This window comes from Leucoraja erinacea, chromosome 31, assembly GCF_028641065.1.
Source record: "Leucoraja erinacea ecotype New England chromosome 31, Leri_hhj_1, whole genome shotgun sequence".
Taxonomy (NCBI): Eukaryota; Metazoa; Chordata; class Chondrichthyes; order Rajiformes; family Rajidae; genus Leucoraja; species Leucoraja erinaceus.
In genome coordinates, this window is record NC_073407.1 from 8071196 (window position 1) to 8089980 (window position 18785).

Below are 18785 nucleotides of genomic sequence, written 5' to 3' on the forward strand. Positions count from 1 at the left end.
TTCAGTGAAGATAGACACAAAATGCTCAAGGAACTCATTGGGTCGGGCAGCGTCTCTGGAGAAAAAGGATAGGTGACGTTTCGGTTGGAACCTTTCTTCAGACTGGTGTTCAGTCTATCTTCAATACCATGTCCATTTTGACCTAGTGCTGCTGCTTCTTTCAGCTGGTTCCTTATCTTCCCACACTTGGACTTCAAAACCCTGGTTCAGGATCTCACGAAACCATCCCCGAAACCTTCTCCAATCCAAAGTAGAGCAGGCAACTCCTACAATTCACCCCAAGGAACTCCAACCCATCACTGGTGGGACGCTTTCTTGCTATTATGTTCATTTCCTAAACTATCCACCTTAATGTATGGCCCACACCTTCAGAAAATCCAGTTAATACTTACGATTCGGTTTGATCAACACAGTGGTAAAATTGTATATGTAGACAGATTTAAATTATAATAGCTTTGGCAAACTTATTAAAAAATTCATGGATGTTCAACATGGTCTTTGTGGGCTCAATAAGATAAAGTATTGGTTCCTTTGCTAACTGTAGTAGAACGAGGTTGCACCACTTGCTCACCCACGTCGTTTCTTGATTCTAGGCTGAGCTGTGCATTGTCATTTTATATTTCAATGGGAAATCCATTCCTCATGGGGTGGCAAACAAAACTGAAACTAGTCTGAAGACACGCTGTTGAAAACAAATAATTGGCTTTTCAAACGGCAGAGATCGGAAAGTTTTGCACTGCACAGCCCACAAGTTTGCGATGGAAACCTCTCCCATCCATTCTCTCTCTACCCGACTTGGTTAATTATTTCTTTTGTATTATCTGTTCTTTCAAAAAAAAACTTCTGTCATTTTGTAACCAGGACTTCTTATCTCTCGTGAGGTCACCTGACCAAGAGGGCCAATCAAATTTCTAGCCCGGACCTTTATTTCATTATTAGCCCCATCATGAGCTGGCTGGTGTAGTTTACGGCAGTACTGTCACACATTCAGATCAGAGTTCAGTAGCAAGCATATAATTTCTACTTTTCCAACTCTCTTGATTTTTTTTTAATTTGAAGATCATTTTAACTAGGCCAGAGGTGAAGCAGATTGGAGTGGATTTTCTTAAAGCAGTAATGTCTGATAGTCCTTCTTTGGCACTCTCTTGTAAGCCAACCCCTCCAGACACACGTAAGTACTTTTAAACATATTTGATCAGTTACACGCAATCATTAGAGAGAATGGTTAAATGAAGCACAGTGTGCTGGATTAGGCGGTTATAACTCTGTTAGAGTCAATTGAACCAAAGCCCTGTATTGGAGAGTATTTTACATTTAAACATACAAAAAATGATTACTAGCGTAACGGAGATTTGCAGCATTCAGTGGCAAATGCATAGAGATTAGCCACTGTGTGGAAATAGTTATATTTTATACGGCCCGAAAATTTCTAAACAACTTGTAAGCATAAAATATTAAAATTTCTTACCTGGCAAAATGTAAACCATCTAATTGTAAAAGGGCTGGTTATTTCCAAATGTGAACCTTAATAAGAAAATATAAATGGTCGGTGGTAGAACGATCAAAAAAGTGAACCAGTTTCTGGGCCAACACATCATGTTATCTTAAAACGTACATGGTTTTAGGCTGGTGGCATTTTAAATTATTGCAGTTCAAAGAGTCTGATTTACAGCATTCGCATGGTACAGAAATGTGGTCACTATTTCAGTTTAGTTTTCGCTTCACTTGTATAAAATTGCTGTAAAGGCTTTGATTGATAATGTTGATCTGTGTTATATTTTTGGCCGCATCCAATGGTGTCTTTATACAACTATAGTTATCATTAATACAGATAAATACAGAGGATGTTTTAGTAGAAACCGAGCGTTTTTCAAATAAATGCTGCACCCTTTTAGAATCCTAGGGCACTTTGTATTTGTAAAATGGTAGAAGTTTGCTACTTGCTTGTTCTGATAACACGGGGAGCTTCACTATGATAGCAGAGGGAAAAAACAATCAATAGAAAACATATATTCTGGAGAAAAAAATTAACAGTGTAGTACATTGTTAGAGAACTACTTGTTCAGCACCTAGAAATAACAAACTTTAAACAATGTTGTCAGAAAATTGCAAATACATTGTTTAATAAATGTTGTTACAAATGTATTCCTTCAAAGGAATTCTTCATAATATTTAGCAAATTATAAATAGGTTTCAGGTACTGGAGTTATAGAAATAAACCTAAAGGAAACAGTCTACAAGAGATCACCATAAGAAATCAGAATTTGACTAATGTACAGTTTAGAAGCCAATAATAGTACCAATTATTTCACTGAAGAGATTATGGGTGTTTTGATGGAATGTTTGACTTTGTCTTTAAAATCTTTTGACTGTCTTTAAATTATTTCTACAATTTTGATTCGATATATTGTCATTTTCAGAGCTTTCAGAGAAGCAGATTCACTAAAATTCTTTAAAATGCAATGACATCGGCGAAGGTTTAGCAGATTTTTAAAAATAAATTTGTAGCAATGTTTCTTTAAGTAGAATTGTTTATTGCAGTTTTGCGAAGACGTTTAAAATATGACTATTTACATTTGATAAAGGGAAATATTTTTGAATACATTTTTCTAAAAAGAAATCAGCATCACAAGATCTAACGGAAGTCTAACTGAAAAATATAATTTCCATTGAATCTTTGGTGTTTTTTTTATTTGCTCAGCATAGTTTTACGTACATGACACAGTGTACATCTGAGTGGTAGCTGGGAATAATACTTATTTTTGGTCAACATACATTTCCTAATTATAAATTCCAATATATCTGCTCCTTGTTTACTCTGTGGAAGGTGACAATTTATGTTCAATGAAATGCCGCATAACCACATTTTTATTCAAGTGCATACTTATTGAAGAAAGAAAACATTTAATTTTGCCACTTGTGTTTAGGTTAGTTTAATGATAGACTGAAAAGAGAGCAGAACAAGTTCAGAGATTACGACTATAAACCAATTGTGTGTACATTTTTTCTCAGATACTGGTCTCCTTTATGACCTTTGATTCAAATACATTATTTCAAATGTGTTTTGACAAATAAAACAGAATTGAAGTAATCTGGAAAGGTAACTGCACAAAACTTTGAAGGTTTTAGTGCTCTCTTAGGAATGCAACTGAACTCTAATTTATGATTGAATCGCGGGGCAGGGGCACACTGAAATGAAAACACTGCATTTAATATATAATGAAACAGCTGACAGTTGATCAACACCTCAATGAGATAACAAATTTTAGTGTCCCAGCCCTAAGTTCATGAGTGTTCCTTATCTTGTTGATAAAATAACATCAGTTTCCATCGTTAAAGGAATTTTTGTTTTTAGAAAGAGAAATGTGTATTTATAATTTGACACCGGTAGTTAAGTTTTATGAGATTAGTAAACTAAAAGGCTTTAAGTGAGTTTTTCCCCCAACACATCCATGTTTTTACTTAAGAACAAGGGCTTCCCATTCAGGCTCAGAAAAGTTACCTAAACAAAAATTATTTTTAAGGATGAAAAGCATCGGTGCTTAGACTGAGATGCAACTCGTTTTAGTTAGATCACCATTCATCAGGGTTCAGCAGAGTTTAAGAGGTGAATTTTCCCTGTTTACAAATGTTGCACATACATTCCCTTACCAATATTTTTAATGACAAGATTATGCAAAGACTTAACCCAAACCATTAGCAAACATCCTGCCAAAAGTGCACAAATTGTGTATTTAACAATGCAATGTACAAAGGGCCATTTGTATTCAATACAAATATCTGATCGTGCCTGTATTGAAATTGTATTGAAATTTACCTTGCTGAAGATTATATCAAATGCATTGCTGAAATTGTGTTTTCTTTGCTTCTTTCAAAAACAGCTAGAATAAATAGAAACATTTAAGATTTCAGTAAAAGATACTGCGATAGGATTGAGAATATCAGCAACAGTGTTGGAAACATTTCTGCGCTGGGAAGCTAACTCCCTCCCGCCTGCACAAAGATGGGAGACAAAAAGAGACATAAGGGAGGGCAGTGGTACAGCGCCAAGAACGAAACGAATAATGCAGGAACAAAGCCGAAAGATAGAGCACAACAAAAGCTCGGGAGATTATGGAGTCAGGCAAAATCAAAAAAAAAATGTAAATGCATGATTGAAAGCAATTTAATGATAAAGAACAGGAGGGAGACAAACAAGAGAAGGGAAATGGGGGAGGGAGGGGGGATGGGTTGGGAATTAAAAGGGCATAGTAAAAAGGAAAAGAATGAATAAGAAATAGATTGAAACAAAAATAGAGCGACACATGCAAGGTAAAAGAAACAAAGAATAAAATTGATGAACAGAAATACAGAGGATGAGAACATAAAAAATTAAAATGTTATCAAAAGAAAAGCAGAAATAATTTTGAGCTTAATAATGGAGATAGTCCTGCCTTTTTTTCCAAAGAATAATTTGTTTTATACCTCTCTTATTAATCCTATTTAAATAATATACATTTCTACTAACTTTTCCGTTTATACTGTAGTAATTTTCATTAACTGTTTTTGAAACTTAGAAATCCCTTTCCAAAGAACTGCATTCTTAGTTACCCGCGTTAATATTTCACAAAATGAAAGACTAAAATAAAAATGAGATTTTTCTGTTAACAATAAATGTCTGCTGAATGGACAATTCTCACACAGGAGCTGCATGTTCGGGATCATTTACATTTATGAGTTTTAAAATCCGGTGTCATTTTTGTATCCTGTTATTAAAATAATGTGAAAAAAAAATTCAAATAAAACAGAGGAAAAATAGCTGGAAGAACTCAACGTCAGGCAGTATCTGTAGAGGCCAAGATTTGGGGTATTTTTAAAGCGGGTAATGACAGGCATTTGATTAGGAAGGGTGCAAAAGGTTAAGGGGAGAAGGCAGGAGAATGGGGTTGAGAGGAAAAGATTGATCAGCCATTATAGAATAGCAGAGTAGGCTCAATGGGCCGAATGGCCCAATTCTGCTCCTATGACTTATGGTCATGAACAAGTCATGGACAGTTGAGAAATTTAGGTTGAGACCTTTCACCTAGACTCAGAGTAACTGGAAAACAGCCAGTATAAAGAGGAGGGGGGCGGGGTGCAAGCGATAGGAAGATATGGGTGAGCTACACTTGATGGGCAGATTGATCAGGGGGAAGATTGAATTCTCCAATTTCAGCTACCCGATACCCCCTCTGCATCTTCCTTGTTCCTCCTATCTATCCTGGTCCTCTCTCACGCATCCTTCTTCTTACTTTACCCCTCAGACCCCCAACAACACTGTAGGTCAGTAATGTCCACATCCCAATAATGAATTTAAAAAGCACAATATTTGATGCAATTGTTGTTAATAAACAATAAGTTGGAGATGGGATTAATGGAGGAAGAGGATGAAATATTCTGATCTCCAGCAAATAAAGATGACCTTATTCTCAAAGACACCAGAGTGTTTTGTCCCAGAAGTTATGGTGGCTGAATTCATTAATATATTCACATCTGAAGTTGACACATTTCTATTCTATAAAAGAATTAAGGAATTTGGTGAGAGAACAGGTAATTGGATCTGGCATGAATTAATTGAACAGGCTCAATGGGCTGAATGGCTACTCCAACCTCTTCTGATATTAAAGTCTTCACAGAAAAATAGAAAAGAGGGCAACTTCTCCCATTTTTAAAAACAGGATGATTTCCTCAGATAAATTAAATTTAGACATTAGTTACATGTACATTTTTTGTGTAAAATAATAGTCACTATAAGAATTAGTTATACATCAGCATTTTGCCAGTATAGTATTGTCGTCTTATACAATATATGCGGCCTTATTTTAATATTGCCATCAAAAACTATCTTTATTGTACCACAATTCACTCATTGCGCAGAGTTTGGAACATTGTAATGAGTAGTAGAATTTCTAAGATGGATGACTTCTTGAAAAATATTTTGCTAAGCAAAATGTTATCAATCAAAACGACCAGGAATTTCCATGATGGAATTGTATTGTTATGTAGAGAGCACATAACGTTGTTTGTTACAGCAAAAACAAAGTTTTGTAAATTGTAAAACAAACTGCTGGAGGAATTCAGCAGCTGCAAATTTCAGCGTCTTCAGTGTGTGTGTGTATTGTCTAAAAAAAGTGAATGGCTTTAATGTAAATTGAACATACGTAATTTGCAGAATTAGCATGCTTTACTCATGTTATAGTGGCCTTTTAAGATATCTCAAAGTAGTTTGGTTAGCAAAGTACATTCCAAGGTTTGTAGATGTAAGAAATGTAGCAACCAAGTTGCACAGTAAACCCCTTCAGCAAAACAACGTCCATATACATTGTTTGGTGCTATTTGTGAGATTGGCCATGGCACTGGAATAATTCCCCTCCTGAGAGGCATGTCTTCCTTTCAATGTCAATGTCGCCCACCCCTCTGTCCACGTTGGGGAGCAGACTGGGCCCTTCTGGAACCTTCCACGCAGTGGGCGACCTCCAACCGTGCAGACCCCCCTCCCTCCCGCGACTAACAAAAATCTTCCTCGCGCTGAGACCTGACACCTAAACCAACAACCTGGGGACTGGCGGTGAAGATGGAGGAGAGAGATGTCACCTGCTGCTGGTGTGAAGGGTGCAACACGTTCCCTTTGGAGCTGCCATCTTGCCTCTCGAGGCCGGTGGGTCGTGGTCAGCCCCTCCCCCCCCCCCCCCCGCGCCCACTGGCCGCGCGCCGCGAGGAGAGGCGGGGCCACCCGCATTGGTTGCCTCGCGCCCAGCCCCGGGGAAGGCAAAGCAGGTTCACCTTCAGGTGGCGGGACATTTCAAATCGATTATTCTAACATTGCACCCTTTTGTCAGGCGTTATTGGGTAAAGGCAGGAGAATGGGGTTGAGAGGGAACGATAGATCAGCCATGATGGTGGAGTAGACTTCAGATTCAGATTCAATTTTAATTGTCATTGTCAGTGTACAGTACAGAGACAACGAAATGCATTAGACAACGAAATGCATTTGGTGGGCTAAATGGCCTAATTCTGCTCCTATCAATTATAAACTAATGGACTTTTACTTATATTTGATTGTGCTTATGCATAAAATGAGTTTATTGGGTTGCATGCAGAACAAAGCGTTTCACTGTATCCAGCTGCATGTGACAATAAAGTAACTATTGAACTATTGGATAGGTTGCAGCACTTGGTATAAAACGCGTATTAATAAAGAATGAGCATCAAACAGTAGGCACATTTTAATCAATGCAAACCCCTGAAATGCTTCCGTTTTTCATTGTTTAAGAAGGAACTGCAGATGCTGGAAAATCGAATGTAGACAAAAGTGCCGGAGAAACTCAGCGGGTGCAGCAGCATCTATAGAGCGAAGGAAATAGGCAACGTTTCGGGCCGAAACGTTGCCTATTTCCTTCGCTACATAGATGCTGCTGCACCCGCTGAGTTTCTCCAGCACTTTTGTATACCTCCGATTTTCATTGGGCGTGTGATATGGAACATGCAACTATCCATTAAATATAATTACCTCAAATCATTGTCTCATTTGGTGCAAAAGTAACTTTAAAAACTCGAGCAAAGCACAAAATGCTGGAAGAACTCAGCGGGCCAGGCAGCATCTGTGGAGGGAATGCGTATCGCCCGGGTCAGGTCTGAAGAAGAGTCCCGACCCGAAACGTCGTCTGGCCATTCCTTCCACGTACGCTGCCTGACCCGTTGCAGTGCTCCAGCACTTCGTGTTTTGCTCAAGATTCCAGCACCTGCAGTTCCTTGTGCCCCATAATTGACTCTAAAACTCCCATCGTTTCACTCTTTAACAATATCTAACAAGTCTCCGTTAGTTCTGCCTGTTGGCCGGGCGCTGCGAACTTGGAATGAAGTTTATTTGGTACAATGTTAGAGGGGGAAATGACACAGCGACAAGCAGGAGCAAGAACCCAATGATGCCGGCTGCTCCCGAGATACCGACAGGCTGTTTAGCGCGACACAAAATGCTGGAATAACTCAGCGGGACAGGCAGCATCTCATGAGAGAAGAAATGGGCTGTTTAGAAAGCCGAGACTGCAACTCCTGGAGGGTTGCGAAACATCCTACCTGTATTTTACAAATAATTCCACGGCTTTATCTAGCTTACTTCACGTTCAGTTTTGAGTGTGGACTTGATTATCTCGATTTCACAAAATAGGTGCCGCTAACCTGATAAATGCGAGCAATGTTACCTGTATCGCCCCGCAGAAATGCCCCAGGCACTTCGACTAATTAATTAAACTTAGGAAATATAACATTCTAAGTCTATGAGCTTGTCTCGGACGCATTCACTGACGTTTTCTGAGATTCTGTGAAATGTTCCTGCAATTGGAAGGACTGAATTCGAAAACCCGTGAAAAAAAAAGATCATGACAAATGCGAATAATCAGATCAAACATGCTATGGATGGGCAGTGATAGACTCCCATCCCGTCCACTCCCCCAGTGCGGCAGCTGAGCCCTAATGAGGGGGCAAAAAAGGCCGTTACTTATCATCCCACTGAAACGTCTGTGAATTCTCTAGTTAATAATTTGATCAATATCCTTCCGATGCTTAAATAAATATCCTTCGGAAATATAATATTCTAAGCTCTGAGATTCGTTCGCTTGCTGCTTTCTGTGGTTATACAAGATGTTCCTGCATTTGGGAGAAATCAGCGAGAAATATATTCCTCACAATTCCCGGTTCTAACAGGACGTTTAATCCCCCCGGTTAAAGGGTTCTCATTCATGCCACCCCCGCCAAGATCACCCACTTGAGATTTAGAGTCTCTCTGTTTAGCAGTAGGCATGCGTGGTTTGTTTCTCGTGTCGGACTGATGCCTGCGTCGCTTCACTCCCCATTCATACGGATAGTAATCATCAACTGAGCCTTCGACAGTCCGTGTTAAACTTACAGGTCGCCCCACAGTGTATACGCTCGGCAGCATCTGGACCCGCAGTTGGCGGGGGGGGGGGGGGGGGGGGGGGCGACGACAAGCGGGGAGAAGAGTTCGGACGGGGGGGGGGGGGGGGGGGGGCAGTTTGGACAGGTGAACCTTGTATCAATTCCAACACTTGCAAGGAAGAAGTGTCCCGACCCGAAACGTCACCCGTCCTTTTTTTTTTCCTCCAGAGATGCTGCCTGGCCCATAGTAACATAGAAAATAGGTGCAGGAGTAGGCCATTCGACCCTTCGAGCCAGCACCGCCATTCAATATGATCATGGCTGATCATCCAGAATGTGTAACCCCGTTCCTGCTTTCTCCCCATATCCCTTGATCCAGTTAGCCCTAAGAGCTAAATCTCCGAATACATCCCGATGAGTTACTCCAGCACTTTGTGCCTATCTCTGGTATATACCCGCATCTGCAGTTCTTTGTTTCTACATGCAATGGACCTCCTTTCTGCCCCCTTTTACAATCAACTCCAGCAACTGGGAAGTGGACTGGAGGGGAATGTATCATTGTCCATCCACTCACTGCATGTTTGAACACAATTACAAATATAGAATGTGGTGGAAGGACCTGCAGATGATGGTTTAAACCGAAGAAAGACAGAAAAAGCTGCGGTAACTCAACGGGACGGGCAGCATCTCTGGAGAGAAGGAATAGGTGATGTTTCGGGTCGAGACCCTTCTTCGACCCGAAACGTTCCCCATCCCTCCTTTCCAGAGATGCTGCCCGTCCCGCTGAGTTACTCCAGCTTTTTGTGTCTATCCAAATGTAGATTTCTTGGAGCTCTTTCTCCCCTGTGGTAATATTAAACAATCTCTACAAACGGTTAAATAAAAAAGGGTGACAAATTACAGCCCGAAGGCAGACAAAAATGCTGGATATACTCAGCGGGTGAGGCAGCATCTATGGAGCGAAGGAAATATGTGACGTTTCGGGTCCAGACCCTTCTGCAGCCCGAACGTTATTTGCCACTCATGCATATTGAATGACACCGACCCTAAAACGATGAAAACATGACATGTTATCAATGACGCCCCCGACTCCGTGGCGGGGTTCAGTTATGAGTGAGTGTGATCAACGAGTCTGATCAGTTTAAATTTACAATTAAAATCCCACCCCCAGAACGCGCAAATGTTTAATGTTACCCAACGACCACCCAAGCCAATGGACCCTGACTGAAGAAGGGTCTCGACCCGAAACGTCACCCATTCCTTCTCTCTGTCTGTCCCGCTGAGTTACTCCAGCATTATGTGTCTATCTTCGGTGTAAACCAGCATCTGCAGTTCCTTCCTACACACTGGAATTAATTTATTCGTTCGTGTGTAGCTATCGAAGCACGGTTTAAATCTGCCTCTGGGTGGGGTGGACTCTTTGGGACAAATGTCAGTAGAACTCACTGTGCAATGGGTGCATTGGGTTTTAATATTTATTTTCTGGACTTTATTAACGACGGTAGGTTTATTGAGGGGCAAGGTGATTGCTCCCCCCTGCCACTGGAAGCGAGGATTCAGGTCAACTCTTTGCAGAGAGACGGTTGGGTGGAACACACATTTCTTTTGCTGTTCCAAATAACATCTTCAGGGTGGGGTGGGGTCCCAACCGCCTGAATGTTCTGTCTGTAGCCCGTTTCACAATAGTCTCTCGTTAGGTGCATTGGCGTGAGTGAGGGCGAATCTAGCCCTTCTTTGCTCACTAATTTTCCTCCCACCCCCTCCCATTTCAGGATCTCAGACACTCGCAGAATTTCTTGCCCGTAATTAGCGGTTTAAAATGAAGCATTCCTGATTCCAAGTTAATTCCAAGTGTCTGCGCAGATCCATAAATACAATAAACCTGCCGTTATTCTCTGCAACAATATGTGTTTATGTTAAGGAATTTTGTTTTACAAACGGGTGGTGCTGCAGGAGTAACAAACAGTCTTTGCATCTTCTCGAATAAAATCGTAGTGTTCAGTTACTTCATAACTCAGATGTTTTAGTTTTGGTCCGCATGAGAGTGAGATGCTGGTGTGTCACGGCAGTGAAAGTGTGATAGGTCGTCGAACAATCGTTGTTATCGATTGCTTCAATAGGGCCATATCTCAGTTACGCCTGTGGGCTGGCCCGCGTCTCCATGGCGAACTGATATGTGACTGACTGTGTGTGATTTCTATAAATGACTGTCTTCAGAGAGAGGGTCAGAGGGAAAATAGACATTTGAATATCCAGGTACTTCGGGAGGTTCTTGTTTGTGACCGGACCTCTCCGTCTCTGCCACGGAACCCCCCACATTTTACCCCCTTATTGTTTTTTGACTCCCTCTGTTCAGCTCTTCAGTTCAAGGTGATGGACTACGTTTATGACGATGATCTTGACGAACTGTGCCCGGTTTGTGGAGATAAAGTATCCGGTTATCATTACGGACTACTGACCTGTGAAAGTTGCAAGGTGAGTTTAGATGTTGCCACTGTCTGGATTCTGCGGTGGTCCAAGTTAATTATATAAAATAACAAAGTGCGCCAGTTTCACCATGAAAATTGACAACAAAATGCCCAACGAGAGAATAAAGAAAATGCACATTAAAACATAATAATAATAATAATAATAATAATAATAATGCCTAGAAAATGCACCGTGCAGAGTTTGGGGTTTGGATGTCTCTTTGGAGAGTGGATGCAGACACTTGGTTCGATTTGCTTTCGGTTTTGTATCAGGACGGGTCAGGGTTAATTTTTGGGGGTCTTCACAACTTGCCACCTTGTCCCCGTAGGGATTTTTCAAGAGGACTGTGCAGAACAGCAAGCGCTACACTTGCACCGAGAATCAGAGTTGCAAAATCGACAAAACTCAGAGGAAGAGATGCCCGTATTGCAGATTCCAGAAGTGCCTGACAGTGGGCATGAGATTAGAAGGTAAGTCTCACTTCCCCGGCTTCACTTTTTAGACCAGGAAGCATAGAAGCCCCTCTGAATCTCTAACAATGGCAGCGCTGTAAACAGTTAACCTGACAACTAACTGCATGCAATAATATATATTGAAACACGCGCCGCGAGAAATAAAATGTTACTTTTAGTCTTTAGAACTCTAAAGTATGATTATACAGATTAGCCGAAATTCTATGGGCCACAATTATAAACACACAAGATTCACCAAAGACTGAATTTTCCTTACAACTGGCTATCAAGTTTTAGACTGCCACAAATTATTTTTATTTTATTGAGTCGAACAGCTAGTTTATTTTTGTTTCTGTTCAGGTCACTTTATGTTCCACGAGCGAGATGTTTTGGTTATAGAATATCTGCAAGGAAAACTCATGTGCAGGCCTTTCACACAGTAACTATTATCGACTCTAATTTACTTCAATCGGTAGAAGCAATAATGTTAGTCTGGCCCAGCAGACATACCGTGGATTAATATTACGAAATGGGAGCTATCTGTTCCCCGACTTGAGTTAGCTAATGAATTGAGTTTAACCTTTGATTTATATATACACATATCACAGCGGGTTCCTTGCTTTAAAATAACAAATATCCGTAATCCTTTGCGTGAATATCACAATGCCTGTGTTGGGAGAAAAAAAATGAAATTGGGTACAGGTGGTCTATGAGAAATGAGTATTATTTAATGGTAAACTTCAGGCTGTTATCCCATAGGAGAATTACCTGAAAAAAACATTTAATTTTTCTGATGTTGAAATACTCAAATAAATAACAGTAAGCTCCCCATCCTTAAAACTGCAATGTAAGTGACTTAAGTATAATTGCAAACTGCTATAAGATAATAGTTAAAATATGAAAAAAATAATAATTTTGTTTGTGTAGTGGTGACGGTAATTTTGAAAGAATTATTACGCATCAGAACTTTGATGTTCTAAGATCTCATTCTTAAGCATGTTTCTATCAAATAATGAAATAGAATAATAGCCACAGTATATCAATAAATTTTCCTACAAAAGTCATAATATGTATAAAATGTCTATCCGTGTTTTGTTTAAAATGAGAAAAGATTTGGCTAGTTATAGAGAATTAAGAAAATAATTGTTGTACTGTTAATGCAAGTTTTTACAATAGTATGTCATCGGCGAGAGAAATTATTATTCTTTTTTACTGTGGCTCCACTTAACATTTAATTTTCAATCTAGTCCTTTGCAAGTATTTTGTTATTTTTGATTGTTGGTCTTGCATGTTTTTTTTGTAGCTGCAGATCACCATCTATATCATGTCTGATGACTACACTAGACTATATATTTTATATGGGCATTTAAAAAAAGCACTAAATACAATTCCCTTGGAAAACAAACCAATTGTAAATAATTAGCATTTGACTTTTACAGTTTTAACTAATGAATAAAGATCCTGAAAGCCTACTTGAAAAAATTGATTTTGTTTGTTTCACCAATCAACTCCATGCTAGCAATAAATGTAAATTCACTGGAGTGACATTTTCATTCATTTTGCTTTACGGATGCTACGCATGTCTCTGGGATTGAACATGTGGATTACTGCCTAATTCCACTAGTTTGTTAAATGCGTTGTGTAAGAGTGCAATGGTGGTATCCTGGCAATGCTGTAAAATGTTGATATTAATATGATTTAAAAGGTGAACATTGTGATAATAATTAGCTATTTCAGATGAGTTTTATGTTATAAAGTTGATGCATCTCTTCACTGACTTATTTAATATCCGATTTTGCTAAACAATAATGAAAAAGTGGAGAAAATGGAACTAAAATAATTTAAAAAATCTAAATTCAAGCTTTTGAAATAGGTTGCTGGGCAATGAATGTCCCAGTATCTTCACACCAAAGCTTTACACAGCCCGTTTTGGAAAAAAACTACAGATGCTGGTTTAAATCAACAAAATGATGGAGTAACGGGACAGGCAGCATCTCTGGAGAGAAGGAATGGGTGACTTTTCGGGTTGTGACCGTTCTTCAGACCTGACACCCATTCCTTCTGTCCAGAGATGATGCCTGTCCCGCTGAGTTACTCCAGCATTTTATGTCTACCTATACACAGTCCGTATGGCCGCCAGAATTAAACCATCCAAGGCATTTGTGTAGTGGATCCATCTGCATTTGTGAAGTTACATCTTAAACGCTATGGTCTTGGTAAAATGTTGATGATATCCAATCATAGGCAATGAATAAAGGTTTTGAGGTGACTTTCTCAGATTTATGTGGCTGTCACATTTTAACTATTATTTGACACAATCCTCCCATTTAATCGTCTTTATAAATTGCAACAAAAAAAAGTTCTGAATTATAAATTATTTAATTTCTGATTTTTTAAATCTTTCCCATTGTGTTGTTGCTTGGAATTAATAACAATGTTACATTCCCGTTGGATAAATTATGGTTAACTTGTCAACGTGCTTGAGGGGAAAATTTAAAGTTTATGGCAATTATACAAGGCGTGGATACTGAGGGAGGGTCTCAACCTGAAACGTCACCCATTCCTTCTTTCCAAAGATGCTGCCTCACCCGCTGAGTTACTCCAGCATTTTGTGTCTACATAGCTAGTTGCTATATACTTGGTTGGATATATACTTTACTTGAAGTATTGTATAGTTTGGTCTTCTTGCCAAAGAAAGCTTACACTCAGAGAGAAGGCTGGAAAGATTGAACAGACTGCTTCCTGGGTTGGTGGATAGACACAACATGCTGGAGTGACTCAGCGGGTCAGGCAGCATCACTGGAAAAAAGAAATGGGTGACGTTTGAGGCCAGGACCCTTTTTCAGACTAAGAGTCAGGGGAGAGGGAAACTAAAAGTATAAAAAGGTACAGATGGCCAAGGAACCCATAATAAGCCCATTGTTGGTGTGGAGGAGGTGATAACGAAGGGATACAAACAGTGAAACTAGCAGGACCACTAGGGTGGGGGAGGGTTGGAGAGAGAGAGAGGGAATGCAAGGGTTACTTGAAATTAGAGAAATCAATATTCATACTGCTGGGTTGCAGGTTGGCTGAGGAAAGAGAGTTTGAGCAGGCTAATCACATGCTGTCTACAACATAGAATATGGGGCAGGGATCTAATTGAAAATTAAAGGGCTGAACCAGCCGGATGCACAGATAATGTTTTCCCCAAGTCAAGGATTCAAGATTGGTCGTCGAATCATAAATTTTCAAGTCAATATGATGTAGAATATGCACATGCCACTGGGCAATCTGTGAACACGATACGGGGAAAGTGGAGCCAAGTAGAGGATCAGCCATGATCTTGTTGAATGGCGGATATGGTGGACATGGCCATCTTCTACTCCTGATTCTGTTGTTCTTATGTTTAAATGATTACATTGCAGATAAAGAAGCCACAGTACGAGCCCACAAAGGGACAGGGATGGGATTATCATTAATATTGACTCCGAGGAAAAGGTTCCACTTATTAAAGTTATTTTCTTGTCAAGATAATCCCATAATTAATTACAAAATACTTAAATCTAATATATATTTTAATGATATTAATTAAATGCAGCCTTGATTAGAACAAATAAGAGCAAAGAGTGGGCCTGACAGGAGAGAAATTTATCTTTGAACCCAAAATCCTGCAGTTGCTTTAAATGAAATGGTTCACCTGAGCAATATGGCCTATTCTGCTTGGTGAATAGGTCCCTATTATAGAAACATAGAAACATAGAAAATAGGTGCAGGAGTAGGCCATTCGGCCCTTCGAGCCTGCACCGCCATTCAATATGATCATGGCTGATCATCCAACTCAGTATCCTGTACCTGCCTTCTCTCCATAGCCCTGATCCCTTTAGCCACAAGGGCCACATCTACCAAGTTGATTGGATGGTGGTCATTGAATTGAATGGGCTTTGCATTATCATTGCTGAAAGAAAGGAATGGAAAGGGTCCTCTGAACCAGAAAAACTTTAAGGGGAGGGAGGTCTACTGATAATAACACCAGAGGACAATTGTGAGAAAATCCTGATTTTGCCACCTTATAGAATGGCGCAATTTGATTTTCCCCCTTATAAGCACAAATGTTAATGTAGTATACAAAAGCAAAGTACTAAACACAGTCAAGATGAGAAGCACAATTGAAATACGAGTAAAACTGTGCAATTTTCAAGAAGCTCTGATTCTGGGTAATGAACTGTGCTGTGGATTTAGTGACAAGGATACATTCTCCAATTTCAGTTTTGTTTGGAATGAAGCATCTGTCACCCAATGAGACTGACGTACTGCAGTACATAGGAGGGAATCAATTTTGCTGCAAGTTATTCAGAAAGGGAAAACTGAAGATGCTGGAAATGTGAAAGTAAAACAGAAAATGCCAGAAACATTCAGTCTGTCAGGCAGCATCTAAGGAGCAAAGCAAAGATACACAGTTAATGGCTGAAGAAGGATCCTGACCTGAAATGTCCATTAACATATCCATTCCATCCACAGATGCTGCTGAGTTCCCTCAGCAATTTGTGCTTTGTTCAAGATTCCAGCATCTGCAGTTCCTGTGTCTCGAATGCCTATCCATACATCTTTTAAATGCCACTAATGTATCTGCTTCGACTACCACTTCCTAGCAATGCGTTCCAGGCACTCACCACCCTCTGTGTATAAAAAACATGCCCTGCACATCCTTTTTAAACTTTGTCCCCTCTCACCAAAACATCAGCTCAGTTTTCTCTCTTTTCAAATGCTGCCTGAATTCCTGAAAACAACATAACAATCCTTTAACTTTCGTTGCAGCAGATTGCATGTTAATGTGTCAGACTAATATCAACCACAGCATGGGTAAGAGAAAGGGATTCAAGTTAGCACATTTTCCAAGTAAACATTGTCACTATGATTTAAAAAATCAATTAATATCAATATCCATTTTCCAAGCAAACAAAAATTAGGGAGATTGTCCCAATTAATCCAATGTTGTGAATTAATCTCCCAGCAAATGTTTGGGATCTGAGAGAAATCCGGAGCACCAGGAGTAAACCCATGCAGTCACAGGGAGAACGTGCATACTCCACACAGACAGCACCCGAGGTTAGGATCAAAATAAATATTGTCCAACAAATACACATGAACCATGAAGGGCAAACATTTGCAAACTTCCCATTGGAAAATACTAGCTAACACTCAACTTCGCAACTGGTTTGATTTGACTCCAAATAGTGCATGATCACTTTCTTTCTTAAAGTTCAGGAGTTCAGGAGTCCATCATTAGACACCTAGTCTAGGTTTGAGCAGTCTTGGCAGTCACGAAATGGCAGGATGGTGGAAGATTATATTGCAATGCAAATGAGTGCAAAACAAAATAATTAAAATGAATCAAAATTAAAGTACCGTCAGAGTATGTGACAGCAGCTCTGGGAATGGGTGTGAAAGAGGTCCTGGAGTCTGATAGTAGTGGGGAAGGAGTTGTTTTTGTCCGGATGTCTGAGCTCTCAATCTTCTGTATCTACTCCCAGAAAGCAGAAGGGGGAAAAGGGAATGGCCAGGGCTACCTTGATGATACTTCCAGTCTTCCTGATGCAATGCACTGTAAAGATGGAAGGAATTGACGAAGCTGTGATGGACAGGGCTGTGTTCACCACTCTCCACAGGTTCCGGCGGTCAAGAGCAGAGCAGTTGTCCGAACAGGCCAAGATGCATCCCGTCAGAATACTCTCTGTGGCACATCTGGTCGAAGTTCCAGAGATTTGTCATGCAGGGAAACCTCGCAGAGTTTTTATTTTCACCCTTATCTCATAAGGCAAGAGTCTTGGAGCACAGGAGAATGAGGGGTGATCTTATAGAGGTGTATAAAATCATTAGAGGAATAGATCGGGGAGATTAGCAGAGTCTCTTGCCCAGAGTAGGAGATTCGAAAACCAGAGGACATAGGTTTAAGGTGAGGCGGGAACGATTTAATAGGAATCTGAGGGGTAACTTTTTCACACAAAGGGTGGTGGGTGTATGAAATAAGCTGCCAGAGGAGGTAGTTGATGCATGGACAATTGCAACATTTAAGAAACAATTAGACAGGTACTTGGATAGGACAGGTTAAGAGATATATGGGTCAATTGCAGGCAGGTGGGACTAGTGTAGATGGGACATGTTAGTTAGTGTAGGCAAGTTGCGCCGAAGGGCCTGTTTCCACACTGTATGGCTCAATGACTCTATTTATGACTCGAGGACAAGCTCCTGCATTCCTCCACATCATAACAGAACAATAACTCTATCTGAGATCCTCTGTTGTTAAACATAAAGATCTGAGCAGACAGATTCCAGCCTCCTAAACCCCTCCCAAAATCCCGGAGGTTTGTGGGGGAACTCATTACAGCAGGTCAGAGGTGATATACATCACAGTGTGTGATCTGGCTCTATTCTGCTACGTGTTGGTGTGTTTCTCTTGCACCTCACTTGTGATATGTAGTTGGCTGGAGGACTGAACAGATGTGCTCTTTAATCAGGCCACTCACAGCCTATTTTCATAACCAGAAACACTCCTCCATTGAGCTTGGACGGAAGCCAGGTATAGCTGTGCTCAGGCATGTGAATGGTGTAAACTGGCATCGATTTCTGTGTTTGAGGCGACCTCATGTTACTTGCAGGTAACCCACATGAAATAGACACCAGCGAGAATATCCATGTTTGCATCCTCTTCAAGATTGCTGCACATTAATATAATATGTTGCTGCGTGAATGATTCTTTTATTTTCCCATGGCAGTACAGGTTTGGTGTATCTGAGGAAGTGGAATTAAATCTTTCCATTACTCGGAGAAGGATGGATTAGACTTGGTTTGTTCATCTGTAATTTCAGCATGCAGAATATGTGAAAGAAAGCAATTTATTCAGGATTCAATGTACAATATAACCATTTGAGTTATTTTCATGCAGAGTTAAGATATTACATTTCTGAAGAA

The 18785-nt window shown here is 40.1% G+C and overlaps 1 protein-coding gene across 1 annotated transcript in view; it reads left to right on the forward strand.

Annotated features, from left to right (window-relative positions):
- Nucleotides 1-993: 993 nt before the first annotated feature.
- Nucleotides 994-18785, forward strand: part of LOC129711871 (nuclear receptor subfamily 5 group A member 2-like) — a 60773-nt gene continuing 42981 nt past the window's right edge. Inside the window, exons 1-3 of the mRNA XM_055659855.1 lie at nt 994-1171; nt 11270-11388; nt 11711-11852. Of these exons, the coding sequence (XP_055515830.1) occupies nt 1117-1171; nt 11270-11388; nt 11711-11852 (316 nt within the window). The 5' untranslated portion in view covers nt 994-1116. The remainder of the gene's footprint in view (nt 1172-11269; nt 11389-11710; nt 11853-18785) is intronic.